The sequence below is a fragment of the Anoplopoma fimbria genome, chromosome 19, assembly GCF_027596085.1.
Source record: "Anoplopoma fimbria isolate UVic2021 breed Golden Eagle Sablefish chromosome 19, Afim_UVic_2022, whole genome shotgun sequence".
Taxonomy (NCBI): Eukaryota; Metazoa; Chordata; class Actinopteri; order Perciformes; family Anoplopomatidae; genus Anoplopoma; species Anoplopoma fimbria.
This window is the reverse complement of record NC_072467.1, coordinates 11,087,342-11,107,122: the sequence shown is the minus strand read 5'-3', so window position 1 is coordinate 11,107,122 and position 19,781 is coordinate 11,087,342. Positions and strand designations below refer to the sequence as shown.

General features: G+C 40.6%; 1 protein-coding gene across 2 annotated transcripts in view; it reads left to right on the top strand.

Moving 5' to 3' along the window:
* The window catches only part of LOC129108481 (guanine nucleotide-binding protein G(o) subunit alpha), a 90,895-nt gene that overhangs the window by 12,252 nt on the left and 58,862 nt on the right, over positions 1-19,781 (top strand). For both annotated transcript variants that reach the window (XM_054620318.1, XM_054620317.1), the window contains exon 3: positions 8,072-8,213. In XM_054620318.1, the coding sequence (XP_054476293.1) occupies positions 8,072-8,213 (142 nt within the window). The remainder of the gene's footprint in view (positions 1-8,071; positions 8,214-19,781) is intronic.

Here is a 19,781-nt window from a genome sequence, read left to right as displayed (position 1 = left end):
GAAATGCAGAACAAGAGTCACTACGTCTATTACATCACTTTATACATGCCTACTTTTCTGTAATGCTAACTGAAATCTATACAGTCTTTGTAGTTGCTTTTTAATGGCTATTGGGTTTTCTGCATTTCACTTGTAATATTTTTATGTATTCCTATCTTTTGAAGTCTACAGTTAACAGCAACTACAAAAATATGGTTGTAGCTAAGAGTGTACAAATACCAAGGTCTGTCAGTACCAGCCAATTTAAAGCACTGTGATCTTAGGTCAACAAATGGCCTAGATTTAATTCAAAGTAGCAAGAAACAGCAAGAAAAAAAAGACAAACAGTGCATTGTAGCAGTTTAATAAAGAGACCAAATCCCCCAGAACACAGACCAAGGTAAGCTTAACGGTTGCTAGGTAGAGGCAAGAAAGGTTACTTGTAGTTGGCTTATCTTCATCTTAGAGTGTTATTGATTGTTGTAACTAAATTCTACTGTTTTTAGTCACCACCAAGATCGAACCTGAAATGTACACACCTGTCTGTTAAATAATTGTGGTGTGATGCGATGAGCCATAGGGCCAATATTACAAAATAGTTCTTAAAAATTGGCCATATTGGCAGCAGCTGTATCATCATGGCCAGCGAACACTCATGATTAACAAATTCTAATGGGAGAGTCCGCAAAGGGGATGAACTTTTAACAAGCTTAGCCCTCTGATTTCAAAGGTACAGCGTGGTGATTAAATCTACTGTCTGGTTTCCCAGCCAATGAAAAGATTTTGACTGTACGTGGCAAATAAATATTTATAAAAAAATCCCAGGCATAATAACTGGATTGCTAAGCTTCCATGCAAGGTTTTGGGTGTGATTATTTGTGCAGCTGTTACCGACTGTTAATTAGGAAACCGTTATGGCACTGCACTCTCTGCAACTGTCAAACAACGCTCTGCCAGGGGAGCACCTGTGTGCAGGTGGTGTGTGTGCCTGTGCACCTATGTTTCCCTGTAGAAATCAGTCAGCGGGGAGGCAGGAACGGTGCAACGCTGTGCTTTTTGATTAATAGTTAATTGCACATGAAAAAGCAATGGAAGCAGGAGGAGAGGAGATAAAAGGAAGAAGACATCATTAGGAATGAGGAGTGAGAAGGGGAGAAAGAGAAGATGGCAGCGAGTGGGAGAGACGGGCGGGGAACAAGTATGATATTAGGTAAGCAATATACAGAGTGAGAGAGAGAGGGCACAGGAATAACGGATGAAAGAGAACTTGGCAGAGGAGAGCAGCAGATAGAGATAACTTGTGACAGTGAAACGGAGAGATAATGGCAGATTTAATGAGGTCTTCCCACATGTAATACGGAACTGTAATTATTCTGTTCTCCTGTCCGCCTGGGTTTCACCCATGTGTGTGCAGCTCCTAACATCCCCCCTGAACTAGTGTGAAGCAGACCGTGTCCCTTGGCACAAGAAGTCTTCATCATCCCATGACCGAACCTAGAGCCAGGAGTCTTCTCCAGCAGGAGATCATTGTTAAACAAAAAAAAAAACTGAACAAGTACCCGTCACAGTGCCTCTCCACATTATACAGGCCGTTAGAATATGAGATATAAAATGGACATTTGTTCAAAGACGTAAGCTTTTTATTTCTTTATAATTCGTTATAAAATATGCAAATAGTCATAAATGTGGAGGTAAATCGATGAGTTTTACTAAATAGATTGTTATCACATCTTTAAATGCAGCACATTTAGTCATTGATCCACTGTTATAGAATACACCAAGAAGTGTAATGCCACTAATTTGCTTTTCAAATCAATTCTGTACCATTTTCTCATCATGTGTCCTGGACAGGCAAGTCCCACTTCGCCTTACTTTGCACAAGAGTATTAGTTATGCTAACAAGACAGTCAAAAGCCATACTATTGGCTCTGCAGGCTGTACTTTAACACAGCATTCCTTTGAGCTAAATGCTAACAAGCTCACAATGAGAGTGCTAACATACTTATGTTTAGCAGGGATAATGTTTACTGTATTCACTACAACAGTTTGTTAGCATACAAACATGCTTGTGTTTGATTGTAATTGGCACAAAGTACAAGCTGATGGGAATTGCTTTAGTTTTGCCCTTGGTCTTTGAGAGCTTTGTCAGATTTGTCACAATTGTTTCAGTGTTCCTCTATTTCAATGTTTTGTTGAGACATTTTAGGAAAACCCCACAAAAATGTCAACATCATGATAGCACTAGAGGAAAGGTCAGAGGATCACCAAAGTCATTAGGGTTCAACCTCTGGAAACTGTCAACAATTGTACCAAAGTTCATGGCAATCTATCCAATAGTTGACCGACCAACTATGGGTGTTTTGAAAAAAAAAAAAAAAAAAAAAGATAGAGAGCCCGGATCATGGAGGTGTGTCTGTGTGTGTCAGAGTATGTGTGCTCAGGATGCTACTGCTTGACCTCAAGGTGTGATGGCAAGTGAGTGGAGCCAAATGACGGAGCAGCTGATGCCTCCATTTCACTGTCTGTTAGTGTGTCAGTCGGGCTGGGGGCTTTATTTCTAACCCCTTCTGCTATTTTTAGCTTCTTTTTTTTTTCTGATTAGCTCCCTCCTCTTTCATGCTCTCGCTCATACCCATTATCACCCATCACATTTTTATCACCTCTTTCTCCTTCACTCTTTGCTCTAACGCTCCCTTAAACACTCACACACAAACACACAAACACGCACACACAGAGAGACACACAGTGTGTTGTGTAAGTAACTCTGTCCGGCAGTGTTGACAGGAGTTGGTCAGCGTTCACTTTGTCACGACTAAGAGCTCCGTCGACAAAGACCACAAAGTGAGTGGCTGGATGTACAGCATAGCGATAAAGAACCATCACACAGGGTCCGGTGTATGTGTGTATGTGTATGTGTTTGTGTGGGGGTGTGTTGTGTCAGGACAAACAGTGTTAGCTAGCAACAATGCAGAACAAAGATTGATACCTAATTGCGCCGTGTGGTTTGTAGGCTTTGTGTTTTTGTGTGTTCACATGAGTAGGTGTGAGGATAAAAATATGAGAGTGGGAGATAATGGGAGACAGAGAGGAGAGAGACAGGCATGTTGTGTTAGAGACAATGATGTGTGTGTGTGGTTATGTTTCTGTCCAAAGCACATACAGCAAGAGAAGTCTTACATCACCTACAAGGTACTCTCTTTTAGTATCGTTGATGTTTCTTTTTTATCAAGCACATTTTGTTTATGGTTGTCAGAGAGACTGACCTTCTGTACTGCTGCATTTTCTAACTCACTTAGTATGTACAGTGTTTGGCTTTAGATTAGATAAAATGTAAATGCCTCTGCTGTAAGCATCCATCTGTCTAACGCCCTGATGGAGTCACCTTCACACAATAGGCACTAGTTCCACATTTTTGAGGAACTGAGGACACTTAACTTCAGTGTTGGTGTTTTGAATGTAAATCTTAATTATAAATGCAATGTTGTAGTACTTTACTGCTACATTGGCACGGTTTTCTCATAAACTGTAGAAGAAAACATGGACTCATGAGGGGAGGTTTTGCAGCTCTGTCTGATTCACACCAGGTCCAACGAGGTGATCGTGCTGAAAAGTGGTAGTCATTACTTAATTGGCCGTAAACTGGCCAGTCGCCGTGGCTGGTTTAGCTCTCAAGCTGATGCTAATATCAGCAGAGATGCAAATAATTTCCCACCACAGTATGGACATTCCTGACTGTCTTAGCCTTATGTTTTAAAAAAGAAAAACACAATCATCAAATATTTTGCTTAATTGTCCAAAGATATAAAGTATATTCTGAAATATCTGAATTGCAAGAATGGCTATCCTCACAAAAAACAATATCCTCAACCAATTAAGTGATGAATACTGCCCCTCAATGTGTGATTAGTGCTTCACCATCTTTACAATTTTCTGGAACCAGGAAATCCAAAGCACAGATGTGTCCCGAATCCATGCTACGTTCTAATTCAAAGCACATTTTCAGTATGTAGCATGTTTACGTGACGAAATGACGCATACTCAAACCCAACAGTATGCCTACTTCAGACCAAGTAATAATAATAATAATAATAATAATAATAATAATAATAATTAAGCCTTTATTAGTCCCACAATGGGGAAATTACAATTCTCTGCATTTAACCCATCCCGGAGGAGCAGTGGGCTGCTAAGAAGCGCCCGGGGAGCAACTGGGGGTTAGGTGTCTCGCTCAAGGACACCTCGGCATGTTGACTGTAGAGGGGTTCGAACCACCAACCTTGTGGTTACGGGACGAGCGCTCTACCTGAGTGTGTTGCTGATGGACACTATTTCCCCACAATGAAATGATTAAATGGATTGCAGATGATTATGATACACCTAGAGAAAGATCTTGGGGAAACTAAAATTGAGGTTTAAATCTTAACACAGACATTTTGTTGTCCATTTGTGGAGTTGAATTGGAAGAGATAGCTAAGTTTAATTGACATCCGACATCACACACAATGTAGTCTTTGTTGTTAGTAGAAACTGCCTCGCCTCAATTAGACAGTTTAACACGCACTAAAAACAACAAAAGAACTCAGAAAAAACAATTAAGTCAATGTAATTATTTCTTACTGTCTTTGCAACACCTGCTATATTTCCAAAATGGCAGCCACATCATGGGACGATATCGTGGTCAAATTGCCCATATGTCTGTCCTGCTGTCCATCTGTCTGTCTCGGTGTGAAACTAAACTACGTTTCAGGTCACTGTGCAGATTGTGCCGAAGCTACGGGAAATTACACACATACACACCGACACACACAGTGCTCTCTCTTTGCTGACAGAAGGGCTTGGAGAGTGCGTAATGAGAAAAGGTCCTCATGCATGAAAGCTCACGTCAGCATGCCAGCCAGCCATCCAACACGCATGCACACACACACACACACACACACACACACACACACACACACACACACACACACACACACACACACACACACACACACACACACACACTCACACACACAAAACAAGTCCTTGATATGTGTTTAATAACACTTAAAGCAACACTTCCTTCCCTTTTTCACCTGAGTTCTCCCTTTTTTTGTAACTGTCATTTCTTTTTTTTCCATCACTCTATCTTTCTCTCTCTCCCAGAGTTAATATGATAATAATGTTCACGTTCTAGGAAGACGGTAATTATTCTGCTGTGTTCCTCCATTAACCCTCGCCCACACTGTCTTCTTTCTGAACTGGTTAAAGATTGTATGGGAACGGTAAATTCAATTCCAGGGTTAAAAAAATAATCTCACAAATTCATATTGCTTATCTTTTCAGTACAACAGCTTTGTATCAAAGTTATACTAGAGAGCAGATTGATGTATCATGTGTCTCAGGTTAGAAGGATAGAGATTATTGTACATCAGAAGTCTGTTTTCAGGAGTCTCTTTTTCTATTTTTTAGGTTCTTTTTGATTGTAGTTTTGCGCTACTGTTAAACACACATCACCCTCCTTCTTGGTATCTGCAGCTCAACACACTGTTTCCGCAGACACTGCAGCATCCAATTAGGAGTTTGTCCTCGTTTCACCTCTGGTGCAAAGAAAGATGGAGGGAAGACTTTCAGAAAAACTGGTTGGCAAGTCATTAACACAGAGTGTGAGACAAGTGGAAAGATTAAAAGCCAGGCTACAGAACGACTAAAAGATTTCGATTTTATGCAGTGATTCAGTGTGTATTCATTCATATACAAAGACATGACCTGATGTGCACATCATACTGATAAGAATTAGGTATGCAGCAGTTTTCTACCATATTTGTTTCCTTGGCACAAAATCTGAATGAATGACATACAGAATCAAAATAAATAAACAACAAATACATTGGCATCGGCTATTGGCCAAGCTTGTTATTTTATAACATTGCTATCAGGTATCTGCCAGATTTCCACAATCGGTGCATCCCCAATACGAATCATTCTTAGTGTTTGTTGTAGTGTATAGATCTCTGCCTGGGTCCTCTAGGTGAAAGTCACAGATGTGAACAGAATCCTGGAGTATTTATATAGGACTGGCAGGCTGCCTGAAACATTACACTGCCCAGGAGCGTGCTGTCCTCCAGACCACAAACACACAGACTCACCCAACATAAACATACCCACTCACTCACTCACACAACAATATGCATACGAATGTATGGTGGCACATATTTGTCAGATGTCAAGACACGCATGGCTTAGATGTCTTTAAGACAGAGCAGAGGGTGTGTGTGTGTGTGTGTGTGTGTGTGTGTGTGTGTGTGTGTGTGTGTGTGTGTGTGTGTGTGTGTGTGTGTGTGTGTGTGTGTGTGTGTGTGTGTGTGTGTGTGTGTGTGTGTGTGTGTGTGTGTGCTTTTAATTACTTTTTATAACTATTTTCCATTTCAGTTGTTCTCTTAATATATGTTTTAATAATTCCTTTCAAGGGATAGTTTGGATGTTTTGAAGTGGGGTTGTTTGAGGTACTTACCCATATTCAGTGTACTACCTACAGTAAATTCTTTCCGATACAGATTGCCAATGTGGGTGAGGCATATTGGCCTATACATATAATTATTTATTTTTTTCTTTTTCTTTTTTACCATCACCCCACAAAATAATTTCAAACCGACCAAAAGTCAGTGTAAACCCTCCCTAATTCGAAATGTTATCCTTTTTGCTTATTCACATTAAAACACACAAATCAAACGCTGAGTAAATGTTAGATTGTAGTTTTATTGGTAAAACAATCTAACCAATTTGGTGCTTTTGTACTAACACTGGTTGATTTAATTAAGTACATATTGGCTGCTCAATATCTGGGTTAGGGTTGAGGAACTTGTACCTAACTTGAGTATTTCAGCTCTTGTTGAATTGGTTTTTGAAGGATTTCCAATTTCTTGGACTGTGGACTCGTGTTAAAAAGGGCTGGATGTGTAGACTGAGAAGCTCTGACATTACCTCATTGGTATTAAGTCCAAAAGCTTGCTTTTTCAAGGCTTTACCCATAGGCTTATCTCTGTGGTGTGTCAGGTGGTGTCAGGACGGCAGATCCTCAATAGGACGCGACAAATGTCCTCTGAGTTCATAGAGATGTTTGAAGATGAGTTTCAAGAAGGAGCCGGGTTCGATTCTCAGTCCTGTCTGAGCGGAGGTCTTGTTCACCCGGGTCAATTTATGTGTAGGGATGTTGTCAGTCTGAATTGCCTCACAATGTTGCCCCAACCTGTATCTGTCAGTCTGTATCAGTCAACTGTTTTCTGGTGTCCCTGTCTGTTGTTCTTGCTGCCCATCACTATGTAAACTCCCTTGTTTGACTTTGTCGTCCATCTGTACTTTCCTCCTGCCGGTCTGTCTGCCCGGGTAACTGTCTTACCCTCTTTGAGTCTGTCTCTCGGTGTGTCCTTGTGTTAGCTGCAGCGAAAGACTGCATGACATTTAAAACAGCAGGATGGGCTGCTGCTTGCACTGTGTGCCTAAATGTCAGCTTCCCCTACTGGTTATGGACCCTCCCCCCGCTCCCTCTGGTCTACTCTCTCTGTCTCCTTCAACCTGTTTCTCTCTGACCCCTTCCCCCCCCCATTATTCTGAAACCTTCTCCCTCCTTTATTTACCTAACCGTGTATTATCTGAAGAACACCTCCGATGTCCACATGATCTTACTTGAATAACTCATTAACTTACCTTTTTGTTGTGTATGTATCTATATCTTCTAGTATTCGTGCCGAAACAGTGACTTCTGTGTAGCGCAACATACCTAATATACAAATCTGTCAATCTATGTAACTGTTGATTACAGGAAGGACAGAAATGATCAGCACACTAAAACACCTGGCTATACACACACACACACACACACACACACACACACACACACACACACACACACACACACACACACACACACACACACACACACACACACACACACACTTATTATTATTTCTTGACCCTATGCCTATGCTTTCTTGTTTCCTGTCTATGTCTCTATAAGAAGTATGAAAAGGGCTGTTGTTCTGATCTCTGCGCACCAAAGCATCGCCAAACCTAACTGACCCGTTGACTAATGCATATGTATTTGTGTTTTTTTAAGGATCATCCATGAGGACGGTTTCTCTGGCGACGACGTAAAGCAGTACAAGCCTGTCGTTTACAGCAACACCATCCAATCTCTGGCTGCCATCGTCCGTGCCATGGACACACTGGGCCTGGAGTACGGAGACAAAGAACGGAAGGTCAGCACTCGTCCCCCCACGGTCGCACACACACTATTTTCAAACACCAGGCACAAACGATTGAATCTCACACACACACTCACACACAGCGACATTTACACTTCATTTTTCAAATACTATCACCAAATGTGTGTACTGTATTATGGCATACAGTCACACAGAAATGTAGCACAGAAACAAGACCATCACAGATGGAAATGTGACAAGATTGTTAATGTTCTTGAGTCCAAAACTGTGAACTTAACTAAATGAAAACATGAACCAACATGAAGCACTGAGCTAATTCTCAGTCATAAGCTTTCAGTCCTGAATGCAGTAAGTAGCCACTGGAAGAATGCCATAAGAACTGATGTAGTTCAGGGAGAGGTCACTGTGTGCCTTACATAGAGCTACTGTCTTTCAACCAAAGCACCAGGAGTCCAGCTCTTGTATCAGAACTGATACAGTACCTCTGAGCAGGACACCGATCTCTGCCAGCTTCAGGTCCTTGCTCTGACCTTTCAGAAAAAAATACACCTCCTATTGGCTCCATATAGTTGTAGTGAATCTTTCATGGACAATACTGTTGTTACTGTGCATGGTCAACGTGCACATTAACTATGCAATGTACCGTAGGTAGTATGTGTTGTTACTGTCACGGCTTCATAAAGCTGGTGTTACAGTGCTATGTTTTGGAGTGCTGAAGAAAGGTGAGAATTCTCACAACATAATCCTCTTCTACCCACACTGATAAATAAATCTCAGAGACACAAGTAGGACTAACTGTTTTAGTGAGTTATTTCAGTGACTTGATAGATATGAACCAAATCCAATAGCAAAAGTCCTTCCGGAGCTGCAGTGGAGTAATATGAATGACACAGTGACTTTGCCGAAGGCTCGTAAGCAGCACATGATCGGCAGAGACTATGTTGTGGCAGATCTGTGTTAATGGTTAATTCACACCTTCCTGTGCAGATGCGATGTATACCGTTTGGTCTGGTTGAACATGTCTATTCAGCGGTGTGCAGCTGGGCCTGTCTCAGCAGCATAGCGCATAATAAGCTCTCAGCTGGAGGTGAATAGGCAGAGGTTAAACCTCACCTGTGTGTTTTTGTTTGGGTATCATCCTTAACAAGCGCTTATATAATTTCCCAGGCAGAAATTGCAATCCACGGCAGTAACAGCATAATTATCGTTTGCGCATGCTTTATCGAGCAGTCTAGGATGAGATAGTAGAAGAAAGGTAATTAGGACAACAATTTATTTTTAGTTCAGAAGGTGAAACAAGTCAGAAAAAAAACCAATTAAAGTCACATTTCTAAGCTCCTTATGATATTGAAAATAATTTTCTTCCTCCTTGGGTTTGACGACCAACTTTAACTCTGTTGTTGAGTGTCAGCTTGTCATCATTCTGTTTTCTCATATATTAAACTGTCTACACCAGCGCTGATTTGGAGCCTAATGGGAAAGGCTGCCATCTAACCCTGTCATGCTCGTGCCAATAAAGATCATGCCAATCTAAGTTAGTCCTGCTTCTGAGTCGCCTAAATCCTACAGCATACAAGTACAATATATAGTATGATACGCTAATTGAGGATTATGAGTCTAATCCACAGAAGAGCATCATATCTTTCGCAATACAGCCCAATGTTAGGAGGTTAATTAGAGATATAAGGATCGTGAAAACGCAGGGCTGCATTATACCAACCTCTCCTCGCCCAAGACTCGGCTTTAGGTCCCAAATTTCTCATGATTCAAGCCATTAGAGTTGTCAAGATTTGAATAAGCTGTAACTTTTGGACCTTGTTTTCAATGAGGAGTATGGAGGGAACTCCAAATGGATAGCAGTGAAACTAGACCTGGCAAAAAAACTGCAGATTGACCAGAAGTCTGGAATGGTGCATTCAAATACAATACATACCTGACCTCTCTAATTAAATGTATGCAGCACACCAGATACAAGCCCATATATTGCCTCTTGAATGCAATGCTGTTGGGACAAGTGTTGGATACCAGAGCTTTCCACCACCACATCACAGTCATCACATGACACATGAAACAGTGCCATTAAAGGCTCCCTTATCTACATGCTTTGAAGTCTGCTGTGTGCTGTACAGTGTTCGTTAGTTGTGACGCTGTTGACAATGATGTATTGTTGTTGATTATAATAAGGATCAATGGCGTAATGATGGTGACGATAATAATGTCTGCCTAATATTGCTTCAGTCAATACTGTGTCTGTTGACTTAATTAAATGACTCTGTTTGGTCCAATCTGGCCTCTAAATCATCCTGTTTGTCTTTGGTAGCAAGTTTTCTTAAATATGTAGAGTAAAATATGCTTCAAATTTCTCTATTTCTGTCTTTGTTCTCTCTCTCCCAAACACACACACCATACACACAACAGACATGTGCCATTTGCCTTAACCTTATCCAAAGGCACAGTATATTTTTATTCACAATGAAGCTATTGATACTCAAAATACAGGGCTGAAATAACAACACACCTATTGATTAGGTTATGAAATCTCTCTGTGTGTGTGTGTGTGTGTGTGTGTGTGTGTGTGTGTGTGTGTGTGTGTGTGTGTGTGTGTGTGTGTGTGTGTGTGTGTGTGTGTGTGTGTGTGTGTGAGATATCTTGGTATTGCATGTCTGGTCAGAGGTGAAGGGAAGGTCTTATTGTTGCAAGGATTATTGTTGCCATATATTCATTTAGGGGAAAAGGGCACTGTGTGTGTGCAAAGAAAACTTCCTCCTCCTCCTCCATGCTAACTCTTTTACCACCGTCACAGAAAATACTTTTAACAATTCTTGTCAGTGTAAACTGTCAAATCTAAATCTTATCCTTTTTACATGGTTATGGTCATCTATGGTTGTTATTTGCATACACAATTCAAATGATTATAAATTATTGTATTTTTATTTAAAACAATGTTTTGATTAAGAAAACAAGTAGTTTTAATAATACATTATTAAAGCTACTTTTATTACATTTGAACACATCATGATAGCATTATATATCACTTTTGCTTAATACTCAGTTTTAGAGCTCAAAAGCATCATAATCAAGCCAATGCTTTTAATGTTAGCTGTTTAGCTCCATGCTGTCAGCAGACTAGTTGGCCACTTTGATTTCTTTCAGCAGCATGCATGTGAATGAATTAAAATATTAGAAGTGTCTGATTAATATTGTTGTTCCAAATGATTTAAGGCTGATCCTCCTCAGCTCGCGGTTAGCAGTCATGAAGATCAGCTGATAACTGGCCGGCCTCTAGAAAGTCAGTAATTGACTTTTGTTAAGTTTACATTTGTGCAAAAGGAAATAAAAGTGTTATAATTAGTTACTATTAACTGCAGAATAGTATCAAAATATATTTCAAGACTAAGTGTAAAGGTGAAGGATGACAAAAAGATATCGGAGGGAAATAAAAACAGTATTGAAGAGAGACATATTGTAGTTTATATGAAAGCTAAAAAGCATGAGATGGAAAGAGGAAGGAAAGGAGATTATTTGAGAGGGAATGGAGAGAATGTGACAGTGGACAAGAAACAGATAGAGAGACCAGACGACTCTGTGTATAAAGCGGACTTCCCCTCAAAGTAACCAGAGGACTTCGAGATCTTCTCACATCTATAAAGGATGAGGAGTATAGCTCCAAAATGGGACAACAATTCATACATCTGCAATCAGCTGTGGATGATGCTGATGTTAAATGTAAAATGTGTTTACATTTTTCAACCCGCATTATTTTTACACCTTCCTGCCATTTTGACTCTCTTTGACTTCTCCCTTTATGTCTTTCGCTCATCTTTCATTCTTAAAGTACAGTGTATAAGTCCCGACAATTTTTTTCTTTTTTTCCCCTATAACTTGTTCTCACCTTATCTTCTGATTACCCCCCCCCCCCCCCCCCCCCCCCCACACACACACACACACACACACACACACACACATCTGTTTTCCCGGCCTTGGCTAGTTGCTGTGGCAACCCAGTGTTTTGCCTTGCTCTCATCACATTCCACAAGCGCATGTCCAAGGGCGCTGTGACACACACACACACACACACAACACACACACTCACACGATGATAGCGGAGCGGGCTTGAAATAGACGCGTTGTCACTGCTATACGAATCTGCAAGTAGTTTTCACTCGGGTCCAAAGAGGAAGCTGCTGCATTGCGTTTAGTTTTTTTGAACCACACCCATCCTCAAACTCAACCTTCATTTTGATCTCTACTACACATCTGTATATTTCCGTTGCAGCAACTGGCACAGTTGTGATGCTATCACTGTGACAAAACCTACCCACAGACAGACAGACAGACAGACAGACAGACAGACAGACAGACAGACAGACAGACAGACAGACAGACAGACAGACAGACAGACAGACAGACAGACATATAAACTTCTATCACCTTTTATTGTGAAAGGTAAGAATGGAAATAAGTGAAGCTATGATGTGCCGCTGTGAGAGCAATAAGTTTGCCGCCTTGGTTCAGACTATGGAGACCAATGTTCTTTTGTATCACCTTCATATAGTTATGGGATCAACTTTAGTGCCATATTTCTCTCTGTGAGTCTGCTTTGTTGATTTATTATTACGTAATAGAAACATAAACAATGCACCACGCGTCTGAAAAGTGATTTGCATAGATTTATTATTTTGTTTTCCCTTTTGAGTGTGCGCCAGTGTGTACGTTACTGATGCTTTGGCCTTAGGCTCCATTTTCTATACACTAATTGCTTCAATGCATCTGCACAATTCTGTGGGTGAAAATTCACCAGCCTTACATTATGTGCTTGATGCAAGTTCAACATTGTTTGTTCAATGTCGCTAGACCGGCTTGTAGAATAAGGTAAAGTCAGAGTCTGATGGTGCCAGTGGTAAACAAACGCATACACACACATAGTGTGTACCTAATACACACTTTTGAGATAAAAGCACTGATGAAGGGAAGGAAATTTAGGACGCATCTGCTATTTGACTGCAGCAGGCGCATACACAACCGACATCAGAAAAACACTTTGTGTCTCGATAGACTCTTGAGGCGACGGAGGGAGGAAAACGAGAGGGAGATGGAATGAACAGAGGGATGAGATGAAGGGAAGGACAGAGCAAGAGAGAAAATGGGAGAGAGAGAGAGAGAGAGGAAACTGGTGGACAGGTTGCTGCCTGTTGTTGTGGAAACCAGCTAGTTATCTTCATGGGTTATTCCGTGTGTGCGTTAGTTTTAATATGTGGGTATGTGACCAACGCCCCTCTGATGATGATGTTCCCTCTGCTCGTTAGAGAATAAAATAACCTGCACATGGGCACACTTAAGTGTAGTTTAAAGTGAAGGTAAGTACGACAGGTCTCCCGTATAGTTTACTTAACTTATTTTGGCTTTTGAAGTGTGTTTTATCCACACTTTTTAACAAGCACACCATGTAACCCTTCAAGAACCATTTTCCTTTGTTTCAAATGTTACAGCTGTACTTGGGGAATGCTCTGACAGAGCAACAAAGGCCCTCAATCTTTGCAGTTTGTTGAACATTTAGCAACTGGATTTAGACCCAAAGAACATTGTTGGATAGATTCAATATATTTTTCTTACTGTCAACAAATCCCCTGAAAATATGTTTTATTTGCCATAAAGCTCCATTGCACTCGGTGATGTGTTCCTTTTAAACATGGGGACTGTAGTTTATTTGGACTTAATCCCACATACACTGTCCTGCTTCCATAAATACTCACTAGAGCACCAAATGTATATTAATACGCAACTTAAAATAGTGCCCTTCGGATTGCATTTCTTTCTCCAGTTTGAGAAATAATTTCCAAAAACCTACTTGTGTTACTGCTGTTTTCATTTCTCCTCATGCAAGGAGTGTACTATTGTGAATGTTTAATTTTATTTTTTTCTTGTAAAGCATTAAAAAGGACTTAAACTGCATTTAATTTCAAGCTGTGTTGTACAATGACTGTGAATTAACCTCGAACCTAATTTAGCCTTGAAAAGAAAAAAAGTCTAAAATTCTATCTGTTTTCAAAAAATGTATTAATTTAATGGAATTGAATGGTCTTTGGATCAAGTTGGATAGGACTGACTTTTCCTTTCTGGTTTTGCTCTAGAGCTGCAACAATCAGGCGAATTACCGATTTTTAGAAAAATAATCTCAATCAATTACATTTTGCAAAATTTGAGTACAAAAAAAATAGAATAATACCAGCCTAATCCTTGAAAATGCTGACAATGATCCAATAGCACAATCTATAGATTGTGCTATTGGGGTACATAGATTTTTGGATCAATTTGACAACCTCGGAGTGTTTAAGTGTTATGTTTATGTTTGGAAAAAGATTTTTCTGGACCAAATTTAAAATAGTTTTTGTTACAAGTGGTTAGTGATGTTGTTTAGAGCAAGAAGTAAAACAATAAAATAATAATAATAATACGCACTTTGCTAAAAATAATCCCAGAACCAGTCGCTCCTCCTAATTTCCTGCACTGTTGTGTACTGACCTAAAAAACGTGTTTGACCCATTTTTTTGTAGAGTAATAAACACACAGTTCTAATTAATGCGACAAGAGATGCCAATTTTCCGTCAAATTTGTCGAAACTGACTTTTTAAAAGCTGATATAAACACACTTGATAATTGTTAGGAACAAACAAGATATGGATCACCCCCAGCTGTTTATGGATGAGTCTTAAATTTTAAGGTTAAAGGGATTGACATTGACAAGAGATTGTCTCAGCATGACTGTACTACACTAAATCAGGCCTTAACATGTGGGTTCATTGTATAAATATGAGTTTGTGTGACGCACACACAAGGTTATTGATCCGAATATGATGCTTTGAATCTGCTTGTGTGTGAGTGCAGTTATAGATTCCTTCCAACCAGGTTAAGAAGGTCATCGTATAGACAGAGCCTCCGCTACACACACTCACATACAGATGTTTGAAGTTTTTGTTTCTGTGTGTTGTCGAGAAGAGAGCGCGTGTGTGTGTGCGTGTGTGTGTTTGAAGTGTGTGTCAGTCTGCCACCTTCCTGCAGTGCTGAGCTGCCTTTGATTTGTGTTACCTCCCTCTCTCCTCCCTCCCATCCTCTTTTGTTATTTTCAGCATACTCCCTTTGTCTCTCCCCTCCTCGCATCCTTCCTCCTTTAGTCCTCTCTTCTCCTTTTTTTTCATTTTCTTTCCTCACTGCCTGTCCCTCCTCATCACTTCCTTCCTCATATCATCGTTTCACCTTTTTCCCCTCGTCCATCCTTCTTCTTCTCAGCCTCCTCTCTCATTTTTTCCTTTCTCTTCTTTCCCTCTCTTCACCCTCTCTCTCGTTTAATCCTATCACAGGAGCTCTCTCTCAGTTCTCCTATAGTCTTACACTCACCGCTCCATTCTGTTCATCCAGTCAAATCCAATAGATCAATAAAATAAGCTGTGTGTGAGGCACCTGATTGGCTTTTTCAATCAGTTCATCAAGACATTCAATCTTTAATCCCATTCCCTAGTGATGTCAGGTCATTTGTCGATGGTTACTGCAGCTGGCTAATTAACACACAAATGGGCACACTGTATGGACTTTAGGCCAGCTGTTTGTGGTTGTGTATGCAGAGACAGAGAAAGAGATAAATATAGTTACCAAGAGATAGAGAGAACAGCGAGAAAGAGTCTGCCTGATGAACGTGAGATTGTCACAGCAGAGAAATTAACGGTATCCTAGCAACAGAAAGGACCCTGATCCTATACCTGAGATTTGGGGAGTGTGCATTCTCTTTCTTTGTCTTTGTTTCCATGTGGGTTCCAGATGAATATTTTTATGAGATATCGCGTTGTATTTTCTGTAATTTATAATGCAGATGTACAGTTGACACACAGTTTTTCAGTATTCATTGAAGAAGAAATCTCCCACAAATACTCAGTTGCACATGGACACTGAAAGCTGCCCAGTACATTGACAGCATTCCACTTTTGGCTGCACTCAAGCATCATGGCTTGGTTCAGTAGCTTGTTTAACTGTCACATGGGACTCTCCTGTGTTCAGTTGGCATGCTCTCCTTGCTTTCCCACAGTCCGGAGACGTGCAGGTTTGGTGGCCGCTCTAAATTGCCGGTAGGTGTGAATGTGAACATGAATGTGTCTGTGTGTGGGCCAGCTCCTGTGATTGACTGGCAGCCAATGCCTACTGGGATGTGCTCCAGCTCCCTGCGAACTTGAACAGGCTAAGCGGTTTAGAAAATGGATGGATGCCTGTCTCAGTAACATCCTGGTGATACTCGGTGAGGAGGAAACAAGCATTGTACATTTCCCCAGGAGTGTGTGTGTCATCAGAGTGTTTGGTTGGGTGACCTGTGGATCACTGGAATTACATTACTTTATTTTGGACACACTATTCGGGTATTTTTTTTCTTTATTTTTTCTCCAGAAATATCTTAACAACTCCTGGATAGATTTGCATGAAATGTGGCAGATATTGAGATATTCATGCATTTGTGATCCCCAACTTCTTCTCCATCTCCACAATGAGGTTGGCTTTGTTTGTTTTCTAATTTTTTTGTGAAATGTCACAATTAGGCTGTCAATAAATTTGTTATATTCTAAGCTGACAGGTGAAATGTGAGCATGCTTACATATTAAACTAAGATGGTTAACATGTTAAACAACATATTTTCTTAGCATCACCATGTTAGCATTGTCACTGTGAGCATGTTATCATGTTGACGTTAGCATTTAGCTCATAGCCCCAACATGCCAAGGTACAGCCTCACAGTGCTGCCAGCATGGCTGATACTCAAAGATATTAAGTTTATTGTCATATTTGACCAAAAAAGTATCAAACTTTATTTTGAGAGCCTGGAAAATGTGTCTATTTATTGCCTGAATATGACTGAAAAACCTCTCTGTCAATTGGCTATTCAAATAATCCACTAATCAGCTCTACACATTGCATGTTTATAAGAGGCTACATGTGAGAGAGTATGAAACTGATCATCTTGTCTTAGAAAGACATTGTGTTCAAGACAGAATTGCTGCTATTATCAGCCTCCTGAGGGTTAGATAGTTCCATGACACACATGGGGGCTGTGTTCATCTTCATGTACTTACTGTATGACTGCGACCCACTCAGTGTGTTTTTGACTCCACTTAGCTACAGCCTTATTCCATTGCCCTCTTGTCTTCTCTGTGTGTGCGTCTGTGAACAAACAGGGCCTTTTCGAGTAAAGCCTGCAAAACATGTCAGAGTGCATATCATCAGAAAGGCTCAGTGTAGGGCCTTGAGGGGAGGCAACATACACACAGAAGTTCTCTACCAGAGCTCCACGAATCACCCTGTAGCTCTCTAAAGCCAGTGACACACACACACACACACACACACACACACACACACACACACACACACCTTTCAGCCTCTCTCTCGCTTACCTTCTCACTGTGTTTGCCAGACCGGGGCTGCCAGCATCACTTGACAGGCACATGGACCTGTCTCGCCATTGCCAAAACACCACGGCGCTACGAACAGGACTTTGATGCCTTGCCCCTGTCACCCCCAGTTACAAGGGCCGCCAATCATCAGTGCTGGATTACTCAGCAGGGCATTCAGAGAAAAGCCTCACACTACCAAAAATCTAACACACAAATATACACTTATTCAGTGAGTTTCTGAAAGCTCAAATATGAATTTAGGGGAAATTAAGACAGCAAGAACAGCTGAGAATATGACTTGTTTTTACAAAAAGGTAAACAGCATAGAAGGAAATAACTTTAAAAGCCACACATTGGAAGAGAGAAAATAGGAGTGTTGGATAAACAAGTGTAGAAATGTATCTCTTTGTGCTGCTGTTCCTCTCTAAGATCTCTTTAACAAAAGAACAGAGTAGACTAGATCAAAATAAAAGGTTTTGTGTCAGTATGACACTTAGATAGGCTTGTGATCAGTCACTCATGAAGGCAACTGCCATTTATGTATATGTGCCCAGTGGTCCAGATCCCTAACGGGCTGTGTGTAAGTTACCTCAGGGACTCGGTTCTCAGGTGCTGAGAGAGGCAGAACATGGACTGTACTCCCCCAAGGAGGGGGGGGAATGAAATATTATCTTGAAACATTATGAATAGAGAGATTTTGGAGAGAAAAAGGAGCACAGAAAGAGGAAGAGAGCCCTGGATATGGTCCTTAGGGGTTTAGCACATAGGCACACCTGTGTGTGTGTGTGTGTGCGTGTGCGTGTGTGTGTGTGTGTGTGTGTGTGTGTGTGTGTGTGTGTGTGTGTGTGTGTGTGTGTGTGTGTGTGTGTGTGTGTGTGTGTGTGTGTGTGTGTGTGTGTGTGTGTGTGTGTGTGTGTGTGTGTGTGTGTGTTCCTGTGGGCCATTTTGTGTGTGTCTGTTTATAGGAATTGAAGGGGTAAAAGGTTGCTGCTATTGAATTTCTCACCCATTTTTTTATGTGTGACTCTGTATGTTGTGAGGTCAGCATGGTGACTTGCATCTGTACTATTCTCAAATGGATATTGAAGAACTTGGCATTATGCATCTTCAATACAATTTGGAGCACTGTTGTTTGTTCCCAGACAACTTTGAATTACAAACAGGCTGTCAGTCTGTGTGATGCTTGGGTCACAGTACCATAGTAAGAGTCTGAAGACGGTCCCGTTTCCAGGGTCGGGACCTTATAAATTATACTCCCAATAATTGATTTGTTTACAGGAATCACTGCTGAAGCACCCTGCGATAATGTCATCACATTTTCATGCCTCTGCAAAACTATAAAATGTCATCAATTGCTCTCTCAGATGAGACCACAGATACAGTATGCTACAGTATGCTACAGTACTGCTCTGTTTACAATATGTGCTGTTTGCAAACACAGACGCACACTCAGAGGAGCAATGGGATGATATACTGTGTGAGGTGAAAGAGCTTTATCATACCAAGGTATCCATCCGTTTACTAGCTCTGGTTGTATTACCCAACTGAGGGCAATGATGCAAAATAATGTGCAGAATTGCATACAGTGGATTTATAATAATTGTAATACCCTGGATATGTCAGATATTCAGCTCCCTGGGTTTTCTGACAACAGACGTTACCATGTGGTATTGTTTTGGTGTAAAAAGTTTTTTTTTTTCTTCATTGGTTATATAAATCCTATTTTACATTACATAACTGTGGTTGCAGCCTATTAAGCCCTCTTCAACTGGATTAAAAAACAAACACTTATAACACAATAATTACTTAACGTACAAAACGTACAATTAATATGCTCTCCTCAAAGTCACCAGACTCCAGTTAGACAACAGTCATTTTATACCTTTCTGATTGTCGTAAAACACACTTTATTCAAACTCTGCAGCAACAAAAAAACTAATCAAAGCCGTCTTTTTTAGTCTCTTCACTGTTCCAACATCACACACTCTGGTTTGAGAGTTTGAAAGAGAGATTGGATAAGTAACATAAAAGAAACAAGTTACCACTGTACCATTTTCACTGTTTACTAACCCTGTTTTCTGGTGCGTTTGTGCCGTCGAATGTGACACACCAAAAAAAAAAAAAAAAAAACACAAAGGCATACTACTGGAAATGAGCAGTCTATCAGTCTATC